The sequence below is a fragment of the Rhopalosiphum padi genome, chromosome 2 (assembly GCF_020882245.1).
Source record: "Rhopalosiphum padi isolate XX-2018 chromosome 2, ASM2088224v1, whole genome shotgun sequence".
Classification (NCBI taxonomy): domain Eukaryota; kingdom Metazoa; phylum Arthropoda; class Insecta; order Hemiptera; family Aphididae; genus Rhopalosiphum; species Rhopalosiphum padi.
The window spans coordinates 34,169,515-34,188,356 of record NC_083598.1 but is presented as its reverse complement, the minus strand read 5'-3'; the positions used below and the strand labels follow the sequence as shown (position 1 = coordinate 34,188,356).

The 18,842-nt window shown below is 26.4% G+C and overlaps 2 protein-coding genes across 3 annotated transcripts; both read right to left on the bottom strand.

Moving 5' to 3' along the window:
* Positions 1-3,349: 3,349 nt before the first annotated feature.
* On the bottom strand, positions 3,350-9,637 carry LOC132918944 (leucine-rich repeat and guanylate kinase domain-containing protein-like). Its single transcript, XM_060980301.1, has 7 exons — positions 9,449-9,637; positions 8,554-8,852; positions 7,584-7,770; positions 5,513-5,873; positions 5,295-5,403; positions 4,602-4,836; positions 3,350-3,364 (listed from the first exon to the last, which is right to left on the bottom strand). The coding sequence occupies exons 1-7, from the start codon at positions 9,635-9,637 to the stop codon at positions 3,350-3,352; spliced, it is 1,395 nt and encodes a 464-aa protein (XP_060836284.1).
* Positions 9,638-12,473: 2,836 nt separating this feature from the next.
* Positions 12,474-16,697, bottom strand: LOC132920432 (fructose-bisphosphate aldolase). Of its 2 annotated transcripts, none has more exons than XM_060982829.1 (6): positions 16,536-16,697; positions 14,142-14,532; positions 13,897-14,087; positions 13,595-13,823; positions 13,317-13,516; positions 12,474-13,247 (listed from the first exon to the last, which is right to left on the bottom strand). In XM_060982829.1, exons 2-6 carry the CDS (start codon positions 14,518-14,520, stop codon positions 13,152-13,154), a joined length of 1,095 nt encoding a protein of 364 aa, XP_060838812.1. In that variant the 5' UTR covers positions 14,521-14,532; positions 16,536-16,697; the 3' UTR covers positions 12,474-13,151. The 2 variants fall into 2 exon arrangements, with proteins under 2 accessions (XP_060838812.1, XP_060838813.1); XM_060982830.1 differs by lacking the exon at positions 16,536-16,697 and adding an exon at positions 15,316-15,434.
* Positions 16,698-18,842: the final 2,145 nt, after the last annotated feature.

The window sequence follows — 18,842 nt, the reverse complement described above, 5'->3', positions numbered from 1 at the left end:
ACAGTGCCGCCAACACCTAACTAGTTCATTTTTTGGTAAGAACCGCGATTTAAGATAAGGTACTATTTTAAATCTTGGTAAGAATCACGATTAGATATATCTTTAATCGTGGTAAGAAAGTAATTTTGGATCCAAGGTAGATATAAATCCACCTTGATAAGAATAGATCACAATATTATTAGTAAGTTATTAGTTTGATTGTTTGTTTGGACTGTTTGGAGTTCGCCTTCGTCGGGCTTCGTCCTTTGATTTCAAAAATTTCCTGATTGCCTCGTATTAGGTTATTATTAATTTTATTGTATTTCTATTATATTTTAGTATTTTACTCTTCAAATTGAAATAATATTCCATTTATTCGAGATATTCGGCACTTTGTTAGTGTTCATATTTTTCAGTTTTTATTTATTTAGGTAGGTAGGTACCAATAGCGTATTTATATAGGATTTTGTCTTATGGAACGTTAGAACATAGGTAGGTATAACTTGGATCATGGAGGTTATATATTTATAATTTATAGATGATACCTATAAAATATATATATTATTATTTATTGGTATGCACGACAAAATCTATTTCCAACTTTTAAATCAGTAAATGCGGATTAGGTACATAGGCAGGTGATTAAAATAGTATTCGTTGCTTGCAAAAATGACTCTTAAGACTATTTTTTTGACAGACGTCAGACAGACAATTTTGCTACTTATTACAAAATAATTAACTTTTTTTAATATGATTCTATTAATCATTTCTCCTTCTGCCGGAAGACCATTGTCTACTGTACATGATTGTCAGCTCTGAAATATGGATCATATTCATACGTAACCACCTCTTTATTCATATTATATAATATAATATATGCTGCAGAATTGCACACCAACTCTGTTGTTCCTTCTTAGTTATTATTATTATTCATTAATAGTTTTTTTATTTATACATTTAATTTACCTTTTTTGAGCTTCTGATAAAAAAAAAAAAAACAACAATATAGACACGACATAGGTACCTACCATTACTTAATTATATTATACAGTTGACGAACCTATAACATGTTCAATTTATATCGTGATCATTAATTTAACTTATCAAGTATTCAAGTAAACAAAACAAAAAAAAATCATAATATTATAATGTGCATATAGTACATTGTACATTGAAGACCCGCTAATGTTTCCTCCTTACTTATTAAGTATTTTGGTTACGGAAATCTAGTGATAATATATGTATATTATTTAATATGTTATATGTATATATACTATATACCTATATTTTTTTTTCATTTTTATTTATTCTTTAAGAGGATGCCAGCGTAGTATTAGTTATCTCTCTCTAACCCACGCGCAACATAGCAAATTTTACATTCACAAAAATGATTATAACCATATTAATTTCTCAAATTAGAGTGAAATGACCTATTATAAAATTTAAAGCTAAAAACATTATCGAAGGCATCTCATAAGCGTTTTATTATATTTTTATTTTAAAACGAGTTATGAGTTTTTTAAGATGTATATAAACAATATATAATTTGAAAATATTTAAAAATACCTAACTGTATGTATATTCAAATACTTTTAACAATTATTTTTTACAAGACTATAAAATCTAACAACGAACAAATAAAGATAACATCCTTATAGTTATAATTTATATTAATTCAAATCGGCGTTCAGATCGGCCGATCAAATTTTTGTAGGCACTAGGCAAAGTGCCTATTATAGTGTTGTTAGGAACCCTTGCACACATTTTAGATTAATAAGCATATTAAACAATGATATAGTAGTGTAAGCAATATCAATTAATAATATAATGTGTATAATATTAAGATCGTCAAGATCTTTATAAGCATTGATTGATAATTAATAATTATATTAATATGATCTAACCATATCTAATCTAAGTTAATACATTCCATAGAATGTAATGTAAACAAAATAAGATGAATCTGTATTGCTGCACAGGTATGAATTAATTCATTTAGAAATATCACTGTACCAAGGTGGATATCCTCCTTGCACTGTACAAACTACAAGATACAAAATACAACCACAGAATAAATTTAGTAAATTTTAATAGAATATCATTATTACGCGGAATTGAAGTATAAAATGGCCATAGCCGTGCAGAAGAGGAATTCCCCCCTCAGGGCGGAAAAAGCTCGTAAAGCTCCCCTCCCGATGTCCGCCTATGATTTAAGCCTTAAGGTATCAAATATAATTGCCCTAGGGCAACACTGATGGTTAGCACAATAGCACGACACTGACAATAGCCATTACTAAGGGTCTAATTGTCTAAAGATCAGTGGTGCAACTGCAGGAGTGCTAGGGGGTGCTGTCGGTGCTGAAGCACCCCCAGTTTTACTTTAAGCGCTCTCAAGTTCCACGTCTTTGTAATTTAAAATATCTATAGTTTTAACAATGTAGTATTTATTCTATGATTTTATATGACATAATAAATTCAAACACAAAGTTTTTAAAAACAGAAATGCATCAAAGAACAGTTTAAAAAACAGGTTAGATATGACATAAAAAAAAAATTCTAAATAAAAAAGTATTTCTAAATTTAAACAATAGTTAATGCAGGTTGCATTAACCATACCTCCTGTCAGTTCTGCGATATGCGAACGAAGTTTTTCCTCAATGAGGAAGTTAAAAAATTGGTTGCGAAGCAACATGGTACATCAGCGCTTTATACTTATTACTTATTAGTAATTTAATCTATCATAAATATGGCCTGGAAGTTCATGCACTAAAAACTATCAAAATATGTACTTAAAATTATTAAAATATGCGCTAAATATGTATTTTGTTTTTTTTTTTTACATTAAGTTTTTTCGTTTTTGGTAAAAATAATATTTAAAAGATGGGAAAAAATATTACAATTTCAATATAATATAATACCTATATTATATTTACTTCAAGAATTAAAATTTACAACTAGGGATTTTGAATATTTTGATAGGTTTTCAATTACAAATGAACGACAATTATCAGCCCGACCAAGCAAAGACCTTTAATTTTTATCGGGTATTTATTTTATATTGGCAACGTTTTTATAAGGATATATTTTTCAAGAAATGAATTTTGAAATATACTCAAAGTTCGATATTATTGTGAAATATTAATAAAAAAAATAACACTAAAATGTAATAAAATAAAATTTAATTTTAAAATATGCATATATTTTTAAAAAAACCTTAAAATATGCGAAAATATGTACATAAAAATTTAATTTTTGAACTCGTTAGATTGTGATTTGTTATCTTATCCGGCCACTTTTTGATGCACTCAATAAAAACATGCAAATGTATGAACTTCCAGGCTCTAATAATAAGTTATTGAAAGAGACCTCGCTAATGACTTTGTTTCTGAAGAAATATTAAATAAATTTACAAATATTGATAGAAAATGATGTTTGACACTTAGGAATGTAATATAATCAAAAATAATCAAATATTATAATAAAAAAAATGAATTGTCATATTTTTTTCCAAAAATAATATTGTGAATAGGTATAATACTAGTATAACCTAAATACTGGGATTATGTAAAGTTGGAGGGTGTGGGGGCAATGCCCCCCACGACTTTGTAAGCAATTTATAATTATAGCACCCTCAAGATTTGGTCTCTAGTTACGCCACTGCTAAGGATGAACCTGGTTTATACTCTATACTCTATAGCAACAATGAATAATACAATTACGATTCCATAGTAACTAAGAAAAAAATAGTTTACTATTAAGTAGGTAAACTTAATATTTTGTATTTTATATTATTTGTAATTCCTTTAATAAAATATTAAAATTAACATAACATTAAATATGCAATTTATTTGAATCATCAGGGGTAACTTATATAATGAGTTATGACATTTAATCATTTAAACAAGTTACACATGACTTAATAAAAATTGCTTGGTATAATATTGAATATATTATATCCAAAACATACCTTGAAATTTACAATTTATTTAGGATTTCTACAAGAGATTGATAAATTATTATCTATCTGCATTTAATTATCTCGTTAAACGTTAAGCCAAAGAATTTATACTATATAAATTATAAATTTATTATAGGTATATAAATATATTTTGTAATTTAAACATAATATATAGGTAATTTAATTATGTTATTGAACGAATAAATACGAATATCGAATTATTCCAATGTTCAACACTACAACACACTGCATATTTGGTAATATTCATTGGTAAAGCTCATTACATAACAGTTTGTGACGAAATTGTAAGTGCTCAAGCGTATGTTTATTTGGTTGTTTTTGGATTTTTGTCTTTTGATTATTATGGTATTTATTATAAACATCAATCATAATCGTCATTATTTCTCTAGATGCATTTTGAAAGTTATCAATGTAAACCTAAAAACAAAATGTTGCATCATAATGAAGTATTTTTTTAGTTATATACGATACACTGACTGATACTTTAATCGAATAAAATTCATTATTAAAAACACAGTATCTACACATGCAGTTAAAAATTACATAGTCTAATTAATTTTTATACGAACTACACGATATAGGTAGGTATATTATATAAATGGTGATGGACTGATTCCACCAATAAGTATATCTGTAAATTTACCAAAGAATGAAATACGTCCAAGCTTTTTTCATAAAGGTTGTGATAAATGCTTAGATTGTTCATACATTCATTAGTAAATATTGTACAAGGATCATTCAAAGTTGGATTGTTGACATCATCTTTAAAATCATAATTGTTGTTTACAATTGTTTTACTCTCTTCGACACCATTCGTATTAGTTTCAAACGAACAAATTTCAACATTTGATTGTATCGAGTAACTATCGGGGTTTGGGCTTAAATGAAGTTATAAGTTAAAACTTGCATACATGCGCATAATTAAGTACCAGAGGTAATTATATTTTAACCTTAGACAGATAGACATAATATAGATCTATATAACATCGCATACAAATATAATATAGATAATATAGATCTATATTATGTCTATGATTTTAGCTAATAGGTACTATAATCATAAGTAAATTAAAGATATCAAAAATTATACAATCATACCTACTTCTGTTATTTTCCGTTTCATTAACATAATGTTCATCTATTCTTTCATTTAGTTCTGACCTCTGCAACTATGTATATATAAATCAAAACTACAATTAAAATATAATAAAATTATTGATGCCTAAACGTTTTTTTTACATTTTCAGTTATTGAACCATTTTGATTCATATAATATTTATGTATTCTATTGTATATATATGTTTTGTATAATGGCTTGTCTTCTGGTAATACTAACACGAACGTTGGATTGTAGCCTTTATTTTTCAAAATTAATGCGCCTTCTAAATTTGTGAACGTGATTAATACCTTATTTTCGCTATTGCATTTGGATAATTCATCTTTGTCTAAATTATTTATGAAATTATGGTTATAATTATATGAATTATTATTTATAAAATTAGTAAACGGGTAAATAGGTACAGTTATCTGTATAATTATCACGTTATTACTAACTTAAACCATAAGAATGCCCTAAAAATCGGTAACTAAACAAAAACTCTCCGGAAGAATTCATTCTGTTGAACTCTTGAACTGAAATTGTTTTTACTCTATTTTTACACGTCATATCATCTGTCGTATAAATAACTGCTTGATAAAATTTATCAGCGTGTTTCGTTAGTATTATATTCAAAAATTCATTCTTGTAAGTTTTTGGTGGGCCGACCAAAATTACCATCGGAACTAAATGGTAATTATATCCACAGTCACTTCCTGCATTTATAGATAATTTCCCCGATAAATGTTCTAACACAGTAGATTTTAATGCATTTTTTTCTGCCACAAGCAATGAATAGATTTCCACTTCATTTAGCTCCTATTTGTACGTATTTAAACAACACGTATCAATAAATAATAATTACCTTATCTGTGTATAAATTATGGTATTGATTGTAATGATGAGGATGAATTTATTTTGTAACGATGTGAAGCGAAAATTGGAATTTCATCAGATAAAATATACATACGTACCTATATATACATAGATTTAAATTAAAATTTTTCACAATATTCCAATAGTTCAATATTGTGATAATTGAGTTACTATATTATCATTGATTACATGGTTTATTGTAGTATTATGTAATGTTACATTAATGACAATCCGATGAGAAAGTAATGCGTTGTATATGTGTCTGTACGGCTCTACTATACTTTAATAAGATAATTATAATTTAAAAACTCAATGCTCAAATATAAAGAAATATCATGTTTTCTAATTTTATTGAAATTATTTTAAATAGCTCCATAATAAATACAAAAAAAATTGCGAACCTATATAGGCTATACTGCTATAGCATATTATTTATTAAGATATACAATATTATAGATATGCTTATTAAGAGATGCTCAAGCTATAACTAAAACACATACAGGTAAAAATAAAAATGTAACAATTAAAGTAAATATATTATACTATGTTTACCTGTAGATCATCTATTTTTATAAATGTTTGATCAACGGTTGATTTTAGAGGTAGATTGCTTGAAAATATTAATTGTTTATGAACATTTATTTTCGTAAAATCATTATTTTCAACATTTAAAATGCGAAGATTTGGTATCGCCTTTATGTATTCTATTTGCAGTACATCATCAATCATATTGGTTTGTATATTTAATACTGACAACTGTTTGGCGTTCTATAATTATTGTTTTTAAAACATCAGTAAGTAATTATATTAGTCATTAGTGCCAATTATATTAATATTTAGTATTGGATGTTACAATGTGAAAATCAGAATTGGATTAAAAGTAGGGGCTAAGCGGCATAGAGTAATTACTCTATGCTATAGGCCAGGGGCCAAAAAAAAAAAAAAAAAATGAAAAAATTTCTTAAAATTGAGATGACTTTTATGTGTGTCTTCTGACAAATTATTTAAGAAAGATTTAATTAAGTTTGTGAAAAGTTACAGAAACCTGGGTTAAATGTATTGCCTGGTTGTGACCTAATTTATTCTTTACGACAATTTATATTTCACGAAAAAACTAATTATGAAAAGTACGATAATTTGACTCAGACTGTAAGTAAAAAAAACTATAGACAACTATGAAGACGTTAGTAAAAGAAAACAAAGACGATGTGAAACTATTTTAAGTAAGAAAAAAATGTTTGAAGTCGATACTTTCTTTTCTTTGTTACTATAGATTTATAGATAAATTGATTTATGAATTTAACAAATTCTGATAATCTTTTTCTTTCTCAATTCAAATTCTTAGTTTAGTACTTAAGTTTAAAATTGATAATGAACTCTTGCTACGTCATTGGTAAGTAGATTCCATTTTATATTGATACATTTATATTATACCTGTAGTAGGGTAGGTAAGTTACAAACAAAACATTTTATCATTTATGTATAGTTAATATAGGTAGCCGCCAATATTTGGTAGGTCGGTAAATGAACATGAACTGTGTTGGTAATAGACAATAGGAATATTATTTATTAGCCAATTTAATAAAAAATTATAAAATTTAGATATAATAAACTAGGTATGTACTAAAATCTAAAAGCTAGTTAATTACGTACTTTCAGGAACTCAAGTGATTTTAATTTGTTATGCGACAAGTTGAGTATTCCACACATACTTGAAGACATATCCCATTGTATACATGCTATATCGTTGTAAGACAAGTTTATTTCCATTAATGATGGTGGTAGTGAATAATTTATATGTTTTATACCATTGTGAGACAAATTTATAAATGTCAAATGACTAAAAATAAATAAGTTGGTAAAACACTCAATCAGTATATATTGTATAATGATTATATATTATATATTACAATTATACAAATACTAGCAAACATGGTTACTCTGAAAAGTTTTAATTCTAATTACTAATTACTAATTAGAAATCAAGGAACACCAAATACCTACATTATACTTAGATTATTTTATCAAAAAACAAATACCTGGGTACCCATTAACTAACTCTATAAGAATATATAAAATTTAAGTTTTTTAATAAAACTACATTATAAACTGGAATACAAATATACCTACTTATATAATAGGTACTTGAAATGAATAATTTCAAAATTAATTTTATATTGGATGAGTAATTACTTGAGTATAGGTATGGATAATTTTTTTTGCAATAAAAGAACAACAAACAATATATTGTTTTCTCATGTTAAATATTAATATATTATACATTTTTAGTTTTTTGTTTAGCTCCAAGTTTACCGGTTTTACGGTGCTTACCAGTGGCGGATCTAGGATTTTTTTTTTGTGGGCAAGGCCAACATTTTCCATATTATTACACTCATATCATATAATTTTGTTAATACAATATTTAGAAATTTATTTTAGGCTTTATAAAATAGGTGTGCAGTAGCAAAATACCCTAATTATAGGCCCTGTTATACATAATATACATAATATTATAACTGTCAAAGGCACGGGCCGGGCCCCTCACCCGCTCTTAAATCCGTCACTGGTGCCTACTTAATATTGATTTGTATCTACTGCGGTACTGCAAATAGGCATTACTTACTTTAATTCCAATAGCCCGTTTACGTGTTTGATGTTATTGTATGATAGATCTAGGTATGCCAAACTCCAAAAATTAGACAAATCGTCCATATGTTCGATATTATTGTTCGAGTAGTCAACATGGTATAACATCTTCGGTGGATTAAAATTTAATATTCGTTTTAAACAATTATGAGACACGTCTAAGTATTCTAATTCGCTTAGACTATTTAAGGTACTCAAATCTTGTATTAGATTTTGACGTACCTCCAACTTTTTTAAAGATATATAATCGCCGACGATGTCAATATTTTCTAAATCCTAAAAATATTCATATGATTGTAGATAGTGTTACTAATAAGCTAATATATACGATTTACACAATTTTAAACCGTGCCCGTGTATAAGTACAAAATAAAAATAAATAATATTGCAACAAGTGGGGCGGTCTCAGGGTTCAGACTATCTCCTCTACCTCCTTAGTCAGTAATATAGATTATATAGTAGGTACAAAATATTGTATTAGATTTAGATATACCTAATTAATAATTATTATTTATTTATTTTTTTATAACCTAAAAATTTAGAACCAATAGTACATTAATACAACATAATAATGATAAATTATCAATAATTAACAAATAGATAACGATTTGGACATAGTTTCTGTTTAAAAATTATAAGATATTATGATAATACAAACATATTGAGTAAATATTGGGTAGTAATAGTGTAATACTAAATAACTACTATAAAGAATATTTCATAATTTTCAATAGGTACAATAAGCGGATTATTGACGGATAATAATTAATAATGGACTCCTTATTGCTGTCAGAAAATGCTAATTGCGCAAGTGGACAAACTATAATAACTTCCATACATAATATTAAGTTAAAAATAAATATTTGTTTTACCATATTGTTTAGAACAAGTTCAGTAAAACAAAAATAATTTTCAATATCCCCGTGTCTAATCATGTTGGTCAATCCTTTGATCAATATACTACGGTTCAAAACTCCGTCTTGAATAGGTTTTGTGAATATAATTATAGGATGTGATCGATTTAAATTTGGTTTATTCAAAGAAATGTACGGCAATGACATGTTGTTGATTTGATTTTCGTTATTAATATTAGGTATAATTATCATGATATTATAAAATAATAAATAATTATACTCATTTTAATAAACAAAACAAACAATAAAATCAAAATTGAGTTTAATAAAATAATATATTTGATCGAAAAGTCAATGAAGTTATTCATCACTTGAGTAACCACGAATTAAGTACCTATATATAGTATATAATAATTTGGCCAATTATCTAATAATTTACATTTTATAAATATTATATTAATATTTTTAAATTTATATGAAACGAAAACATATAGTAGACCGGCGGTCGTCATAACCGCATATTATTTCATACCGTACACATTTATTCTATTGTTAAAAAGGGAAATTTGAAAGGTCGATAGTTCAGATCAAGATTTAACATATACAGGTTGCACAACGACGTATGATTACTAGGATCCCGTAGTGACTTTAATAATGACACTATAAAACAGCTGTCAAAAATAGAGTATGAATCTTAAATCGTGGTTCAGAAACGCACACATTTGATTGACAATTAAAAATTAAACAGTAAAATCAAAAAATCGTTTTTCATCTGGATAAGTACTTATAGCCATAATCTCAACGAACGTCTTACTGCTTTAGGAATCAAATTTGATGGTACATAAGGGAAATAAAAAAAAGTTTTAACCATAATTGTGAATTTTTATCATTGTAATTTTTTCTAATATTGGAATAGAACTGATTTTTCTGTATAATCCCGAAAGTTTTATTTTTCTGATTTTGTGATCTTGATTAAATTTGATTAACTTGTGTGCGGTACTACTCGATAATGTTATTTTAGATAAATGAATTTTCTTCTCGAGTCCATATACCAAAAACAGAATTTAGGGACCCTTCAATTAATATCAGCAACAATCTCTTTCCAGCGCTCGCGATTTTCTGCAGCCAACCTAATGTTGTCCTCCAGTGGATAAAGGATAAATGTATACGTATATCAATGAGTACCTACGGTATTGAATGGTTTAAATTGGGGAAAATATGCGGGATTAAGCCGATTAAGGTATACAAGTGAGCGGTTATGAACGACGCCCTAATAGGGTTAATAACCTAACATGCTAATATTTTTTACGATAAGTGTAAGTAGGTGTCTATAGTTATTAGTTATAAATAAGTATTTATAATCAATGCTACTATATACAAAATCTCAAATCTTTTTTCATTGTTGTCGATATGTCATTTAACTCGTTAAATGAATGTTGCCAATATAGGTTCCAATCCCTCTCATACAATCCCATTTTGCTAATATTTTTATCTAATTGTACTAAAAATAAGTTTATACTGCATTTTTTTAAACGATCTACGCTAAGAAGCTATTCAATTTCAAATGGTATAAAGTTTAGGCAAATACATTTAAGATTTAACTAGTATAGTGGTATACGCGCGGAGTAATACTTTTAATGTAACACAATACACATATTAATATATTATTTCAGAAAACACTTAAGCTATATAATTTGAAGTCGTTACGAAATATTTTTACTATTTTTTATTATTATAATTGCTTAAGTATTTTACTGTTTTGATTTTTGAATAATAACATACATTTGGAATTTCATATTCCGAAACAAAATATTATTTGAGTAACTATTTTGATGTATAATATAAAAAACTTAGATGAGTGAAGTAGGAGACCAATATTTTGAGGGGTATTCTGTATCATAGACCTCACATTATACTGTGTTATACTAGTATCAATGGGTATACATGATGACATTTTACCTTACCTATTGGCTATTTAATATTGTTTTTAATGATGGTCTATAACATAACCTTACTATAGGTATTGACTATTGGACTTGTAATAATATTATAATTGATGGCAACTTTTTTTATAATTTATAATAACAAATAATGTTAAAGTAATAAATTAAAGAATAGCTATTGGGAAACGTTGAAAATTGCTGGGCTAGGTGCAGGAACCCAATCATATGCTAGACTGACATTATTATGTATAGTTATCTTATGTATAAAAAAACAGATAGTGAATATAGGAATGATCAATATTAAAAAAAAAAAAAAAGATGGTAACCACTCTGTTGTAGATACTAACAATTTAAATTTTATATCATAATTTAAATTAATTCCGTGGACTTTTGTAAGTCAAAATATGTACATCTAATTATATATTTTTATTTTAAATTCTGAACAAAGCTCATTGATTTTACAATGCATGTTTTTTTTGTATACACAATAATAGTTGATAAAATGATTAAATTTTAAACGTTGAGGGTGATTATGCACAGAAAAATTTCATCTAATTTGTACTTTAGGGAGGTCAAAATTAATGGGAAAAACAAAAAAAAAAATGTTATTTTTACAAAAATTGTTTTGTTTCATAGTGCTACCTAACATCGTAGGGGATGCAGGTACATACTCTGCAATCCCTGTTAAACATGCCTATGCAATAAATACATGTGTAAAAAAATAAGTTACTTAAAATTCTAAAAAAAGGAAGTATTTAAAATGTTATAAAAGTTAAGTAGTTCAGGTAGTTAGTTATACTTAACAAAATAATGAGTTAAATAATTCTTTAATAAAATAGCTACATTTAAGTGTTTTTATAATACTAATACAGTGGTTCACAAATCACATCTTCTATTCTGCCCCTCTTTTAGTGATTTTTAATTTTCACGTCCCTCTTCTATAAATTGAAAATATATAATATATAATTAAATAAATACAAATTTTACTTTGTGATGACAGCTTGCGCCTCCTCAGCAATGTGTAAACGTCCCCCAGATTGGTAAACACTATACTAATAACTAAAATATAGTGGTGAATTGTAAAACATTATAGATCAATATGAATAATATGTTATTTATTTATTGATATTTCATAACATAATTTTAGTGTTTCTTACAATAACAAGTGCTAAGATTGTTGCTAAAGATAACAATTTAATGTTATATAGTACAGATTACAAAAAAAAATAACTACATGATTAATATCTAATACATATATATTTTTTTTTGTTTCCCATAGCACAATTTGTTTTATAAATACCTTTTTTCTTTTAAGGTTGCTGTAGAATACAAAATCAAGGTACCTAATAACTCATTAATTACCTTAGAAATAATTTGTTTATGATATTAAGTAAATTATTAAATGAGATATAAGACTTAAGATTTTAGTTTCAAAACATTGTGCTAATATTTAGATTTAGCTTCTAACAAAAAATCTGACTGCCCTTGTTTAGTTTGTATACTACAATCGCACAATTACCAAAAACTTTCTTTTATATTTTTCTAAATTAATGATTAATAGTTATTAACAGTTTATTGTAATATTGTATACTAAAAAAAAATCAAATCAAAATATATAATGTTTTTTTTTTATATAATATATATTTTAAATATTGACACATTCTAACAGTGATATAAAAACATGAAGAAAAGCTGTTACTATAATAAGTGTTCATAATTTGGTAACTGACTTAAAAATGTATAAATTTTATAGTATTTATGAAAATTTAGTTTGTTATTTAATAGGCATGATCTTTAACAAAAAGCCCCACAGAACCAGCAGCTGTCTGTACAGAACCAGCTTCGTATTTGCCCAAAGCTGATAATTTGTTTGCCTAAATAAAAATTCAACAATATTAATTATTTAATTTAAGTGGATTCAACTAATAAAACATTGCACTTACCAATGCTCTCTTAAGAAGTTCATCTTGAGCAACTTTAATATTTTCTTTCTTTCCTTGCCATGCTTTCAAGACAGAAGCTTGCAGAGCACGTCCATAACTGAAACTCAATGCCCATGGTTTCTTGGCATTGTACTTGTTAATCGCATTCAAATTTACAGACGCTTCTTCTTCGGTTTGACCACCAGACAAAAACATTATTCCTAAACAACAATTCAATTAGTAAGCATGGAATAAATTTAAAAATGTATCAAAATTATTTGTTTTTTTAAAAGTATTACCAGGAACTGCTGGAGGGACAGTGCGTTGAAGAGCTGTCACTGTGGCTTTAGCAATTTCATCAGCAGTAGCCTTCTTACAGGAGGATTGTCCAGGTGTAACCATGTTAGGCTTCAAAATAGTACCTTCAAGGTATACATGGTGATCATTCAAAGCTTTGTATACTGCAGCTAGCACAGTTTCAGTGACTTTTTGGCAACGTTCCAAATCATGTTCTCCATCACACAATACCTATAAAAATTAATTATGTATAACACATACAATAATTTTTTTCAACAAAATAAAGTTTAAGATTAGTGCATACCTCAGGTTCCACAATTGGAACAATACGGTTGGCTTGGCAGATGGAAGCGTATCTAGCCAATACATTAGCATTTTCCAAAATAGCTTGGTAAGAAGGAATATTCTTACCAATCTTTAATACTGAACGCCACTTAGCAAAATGACATCCATCTTTTTTATACTGAGCACAACGTTGAGCCAAATCGTCCAATCCTGTATTGAAATAAGTTAATAACATTTTTATTATTATTTAATTTTAAAATTTACCTTGAGTGGTAGTTTCTCCTTCAGAACCAAATAAGTTCACAACACCCATATCAACTTTAATTCCAGGTATAATGCAACGATTTTTGAGGATTTCAACAAATGGTACACCGTCATCAGTTTTTTGGTAAAGAGTCTCGTGGAACAAAATGACACCAGAAATACGATCATTTAAAGGTTCATCAGCAGTAAATAATAATTGTCTGTAGGCACGACGATTATCTTCAGTATTTTCAACTCCAATATCTTGAAGACGTTTACCCATGGTTGAAACAGATTCATCAGCAGCCAACAAACCTTTACCATCTGCCACCATGGCATTGGCAATCTTGCTTAGTTCATTCTGGAGTTCTACAGATGGGTATTCAAAGTAGGTTGTCATTTTGATAATATTCTGAAAATAAACGTTATATTAAATAATATATATTATATTTAAGACAAATTGTTAAAAATATATAACTTAAATTAATATAAAATAATAGTTTTCAAGAATAGTACAGTAAAATCATATTAAAGTAAATGAGATTACTTAACTAAGACATTTTTTTTTTTCATTTCCAATTTAGTACCTTTCTACATTTAATCTAGATTTTTATAAAACATTTCTGTCATTTTTTAATAACGCAAAAATTAAATGTATTGTAGAGAAATTATTTTATTATAAAAATGAAAAAGGAAAAAACTTTTTTAAATATTTGTATGCATACCTATTTAAATTTTACAATTATATTATTGAGCAAAAAAAAAAAAGGTAATAATAAGATATAAAATTATACTTAAATGGTAAAAGTGGCGTGTTAATGGAAATAAATGACGTAGACAATTCTATTAAAATAGAATTAATAAATATAATAAGTGTTTTTTATGAAATTTCCTTTATTTTATAATAGAATTATTAAAATATTTTTAAAAGGTGATTGGGACTGTTATTATTTATAAATATCAATCAACCAAATACAGATAATATTAAGAACTTCAACTATCAGAAACCAATAATTAGTTCTAAAATTTAAAAATACATTTTAATAGTTCCATTAAACAATGAAGTCAACAAATGTATTATAAATACTCACACTTATTATATAATATAAAATATAAATGAAATGATGAATATTATATAATAATATAGGAAAACTGAAAAACAAAAAAATATGAATATAACTTTTTATCAACTTACTTTGAATTATAAATAACTGAATAAATAAAAATTATATTTAGAAAACTATTATAGTTAAAAAAAATATATAACAGTTAAGTAGTCACAATCTTTGTAAATAACGCACTCACTATAGGTAGAGTTCTGAGTTACTGACACATTTCAAACAACTATTGATTATCAACAAGGTGACCTTTAGTTATATTGTTGGACTTATTTTGGTGATCTCAAAGCAACTCTCATTAAATAAAGTTAACATATTATTATAGTTTATAGATCAATCAAGTTTTATTTTGTTTTTAATAAATGTCATTATTAAAAGGTCATAATCTAAATTAAAACAGATAAGATTCTAGACATTTTACAAATTAATATTATGAATAAAAAATATTATTTATATATTAGAAAAATGATTATTTTTAACTAAACAAAACATTTTATACATTTATAATATAACCTTTAAGATAAATTTTACATTTAATAGTTAACTGGTATGGACCATACCGTATGGTAGTTATAAATTATCAATACTAAAAGTAATAATATAAATAAATGGGTCTATTATTTAAATAGTTTTTAATACTATTTATATAAGAAACAAAAAAGTAAAAAACAAAAAACCGAAAAATAATTAATTTGATAATTTCTGGTAGGTACTTACAAGTATATAACGATCACCTGTCTTGTTTTAATTATTTAATTATACCACAAAAATAAATAAAATTGGTACTGATTTGTTATTATATTTAAATAATATTATTGATCATACAATACCTATTTATATTTTAATAATGAAACACTAAATATTGAATAGATGCCAACAAATACCTGCAACCTATGTACAAGTAGACAGGTATTTGAACTTGAAAAAAAGGCCAAGCAACAACAGTGACATTGAATAAAATAGAAAAATAGTATTAGATTGTCAAGTAGACCAATAAAAATTCAAAGGTCACGAACACTTATAGGTAAATATACATTGATCGAGTGCATGTAATAAAATGTAGGTATCTAAATGTAATACAGATGTGACTGAAAATCTAATAACAATAAAAAAACAACCGACACACCTTAATAAACAGTTCGTTTCTCATGGAATTTACAATTTTCAATGCAAAAGTCTAATAAATGAGATACGCGACACTATAATGAGTGTACTATGTGAAATAAATAGATTTTAGTTGAAATTACGATAAATTAACATCGAAACCCTTACTATACGTTAGCCGGGTAACACTTACTTGTTTTCTTCACTGTCGTAGAAATAAAACTTTAAAGCGAGTTAGCAACACAGCAACAGAAGATGAAATGCCAGATTTTGCAGTCGCTCAGGTTTTATGAAAAACTGAAGAGTGAAAATGAAATAGATTATGATTTGTGGGTTGGGTCTTTGGTACAAACTACGTATGGGAAAAATCAATGATATTAAGGAGTTCGGGTGTAGGTCATGGGAAGGACGTTGCGTACACAGTGTGACCTTACCTAATAACGAGAAAATTAATGGACGATAATATTGTCTCTAATATTTCAAAATGCTTTTGAAGAAAAATGTAGGTATGTAGGTACAATTTGAATTTATAAAGATTTTATATATCAAACTAATTTAATAATAAAAAAAATAAATAAATATAATAGGGATCGAATTTAAACTTAATACGTTTTTGTGCTATATAGGTTCCTAATATAGATATATTATTTGTATGTATATTTTGAAATTTTGAATCATGTTGCATAGATTGTTGGATAAATAAGTAGTTTTTGAAGTTTAATCCTATATCACATATACCTTGGTGGCTTGATAAATGTATATTTAATTTAAAAAAATAATAATATTAATAAATAAGTTATAAAATAATAATATTTTTAATTATCAGTCAGCATAATAAAAATAAAAATTGTAGTATCAAATTTTTTTTAATTTATATTTATAAATAAAAAAAAGGACATATTATTACAGTTCATTATTATCAATGTTTTTAAGTACATATAATAAGTTCATGCATATAGGTATGGGCAAAATGTTCAAAAATCAGTATAGTGATTAGTGATATTAGACTAGAATCTAGTCACTAAATACTAGATACTATAGAGCTTTATAGAGTATCGAGATACTTTGGACACTCGATACTCAGGGGCGTCATTTTGGTTTTTTTTTCGGGTGTGTCGTGTGTGAAGTAGGTATCAAGCAGGCAGTAGCGGCATGAGTCTTCAAAATTCAAAGAGCAAGTTTCAAAACAACTCACCCACCCACAAACTAAATTTACTATGACCAATGAAATATTTTTAGGTTCTTCTTAAGTTAAATTTTTTATTAACTTTTACGATTTATGATATTGATACACTTATTTTTTACTTAAATGATCAATCTTCTGTTATAAATTATGATTAAACCTGTTCAACTTAAAACAATTTTTTCCCATTTTCGGAGCAGGAGCAGTCACTGCTAGTATTCTTATAACAAGCCGCCCTTGCAAGCAGGTCATTTTAAAGTGTCACCAGGCCATATAAAAATATAGATATAATAGATGTTTTATGTTTACGTATATGTACATTATTCTGCTTCCAATTATTTCCATACATCATAGACCGAATCAATACATTAACATAAATATTAAAAATCAATTTAAAAACTAAAATACAATAAATATTTATAGCACAATGTTTGTGTATAACCAATGTAATTTAAAGTTGTAATCATGATTGACAGTATACCAATATTGATAAATGTCAATATAAAAATCATAAATTTAATTTAAATCATATTAATAATCGTGCATTATTTCATCAGGATGCAGGCGAATTGGAACTATTTTAAAAGTAAGAGGTGCAAGGTGCAACAGTGTTCCCCCGTGACCCCCATCCCCTCCACCAAAAAAATGATGCCCCTGTCGATACTTACATTTTAACTTTTAAGTATATAGAGTAAATTATACTTATTACAAATTATATTCACCAAGTATTGGATTTTATTGATAAAAATAATTTTAGTATAATGTTATAACTATAAAAAGTTTAATTATAAATATTATAAATTTATAATATACCTATTATCTAATGTATAATCAGTGCTCCAAATAAGTTTTTTTCAGATTGAAATTCAGATTTCCTCATTTCATCATAATATTTGCTTCACACTTTGTTTAATATTTTTTTTATATACATATACATTTAGCATTTAATTAACTTACATACTCACACATAGGCGTGCGCACAGGGGGTTCCGGGTGTGCCTGGGCACCCCCCGACATGTAATTGGGGCCCTAAAATTTAAGTCCTATAGCATATATATGGGTCCGTATTTTAACTAATGTTACTAGAATAAAAATGTTATTTTTTCTAAAATATGTGGTAAAAAAAATTATGTTTCGGGATAAAAAAAATAATACAACGTAAAATATTTTAAATTTGCGTGGTAAAACTTATTATGATTATAACAGCTAAATGTTATTGACTACAAAAGTAAAAATAATAAATAAATATTGCAATTATCTTGAAAATTTTGTATTAGTAATACCACTGATAAATATGTGATATAATTATGTAAGTAA

Bases quoted from the DNA above. Each gene is read 5' to 3' on its own strand.
- LOC132920432 (XM_060982829.1), bottom strand. From the start codon at position 14,520: ATGACAACCTACTTTGAATACCCATCTGTAGAACTCCAGAATGAACTA. The intron at 14,088-14,141 runs GTAAATTTTAAA...ATTTCAATACAG, and splicing joins AGGAGAAACTACCACTCAAG to GATTGGACGATTTGGCTCAA. The intron at 13,517-13,594 runs GTAATACTTTTA...ATTGTTGTTTAG, and splicing joins TGTCCCTCCAGCAGTTCCTG to GAATAATGTTTTTGTCTGGT.
- LOC132918944 (XM_060980301.1), bottom strand. From the start codon at position 9,637: ATGTCATTGCCGTACATTTCTTTGAATAAACCAAATTTAAATCGATCA. The intron at 7,771-8,553 runs GTAAGTAATGCC...ATTTATTTTTAG, and splicing joins AACGGGCTATTGGAATTAAA to TCATTTGACATTTATAAATT. The intron at 5,404-5,512 runs GTTAGTAATAAC...TAAATAATTTAG, and splicing joins AGGGCATTCTTATGGTTTAA to ACAAAGATGAATTATCCAAA.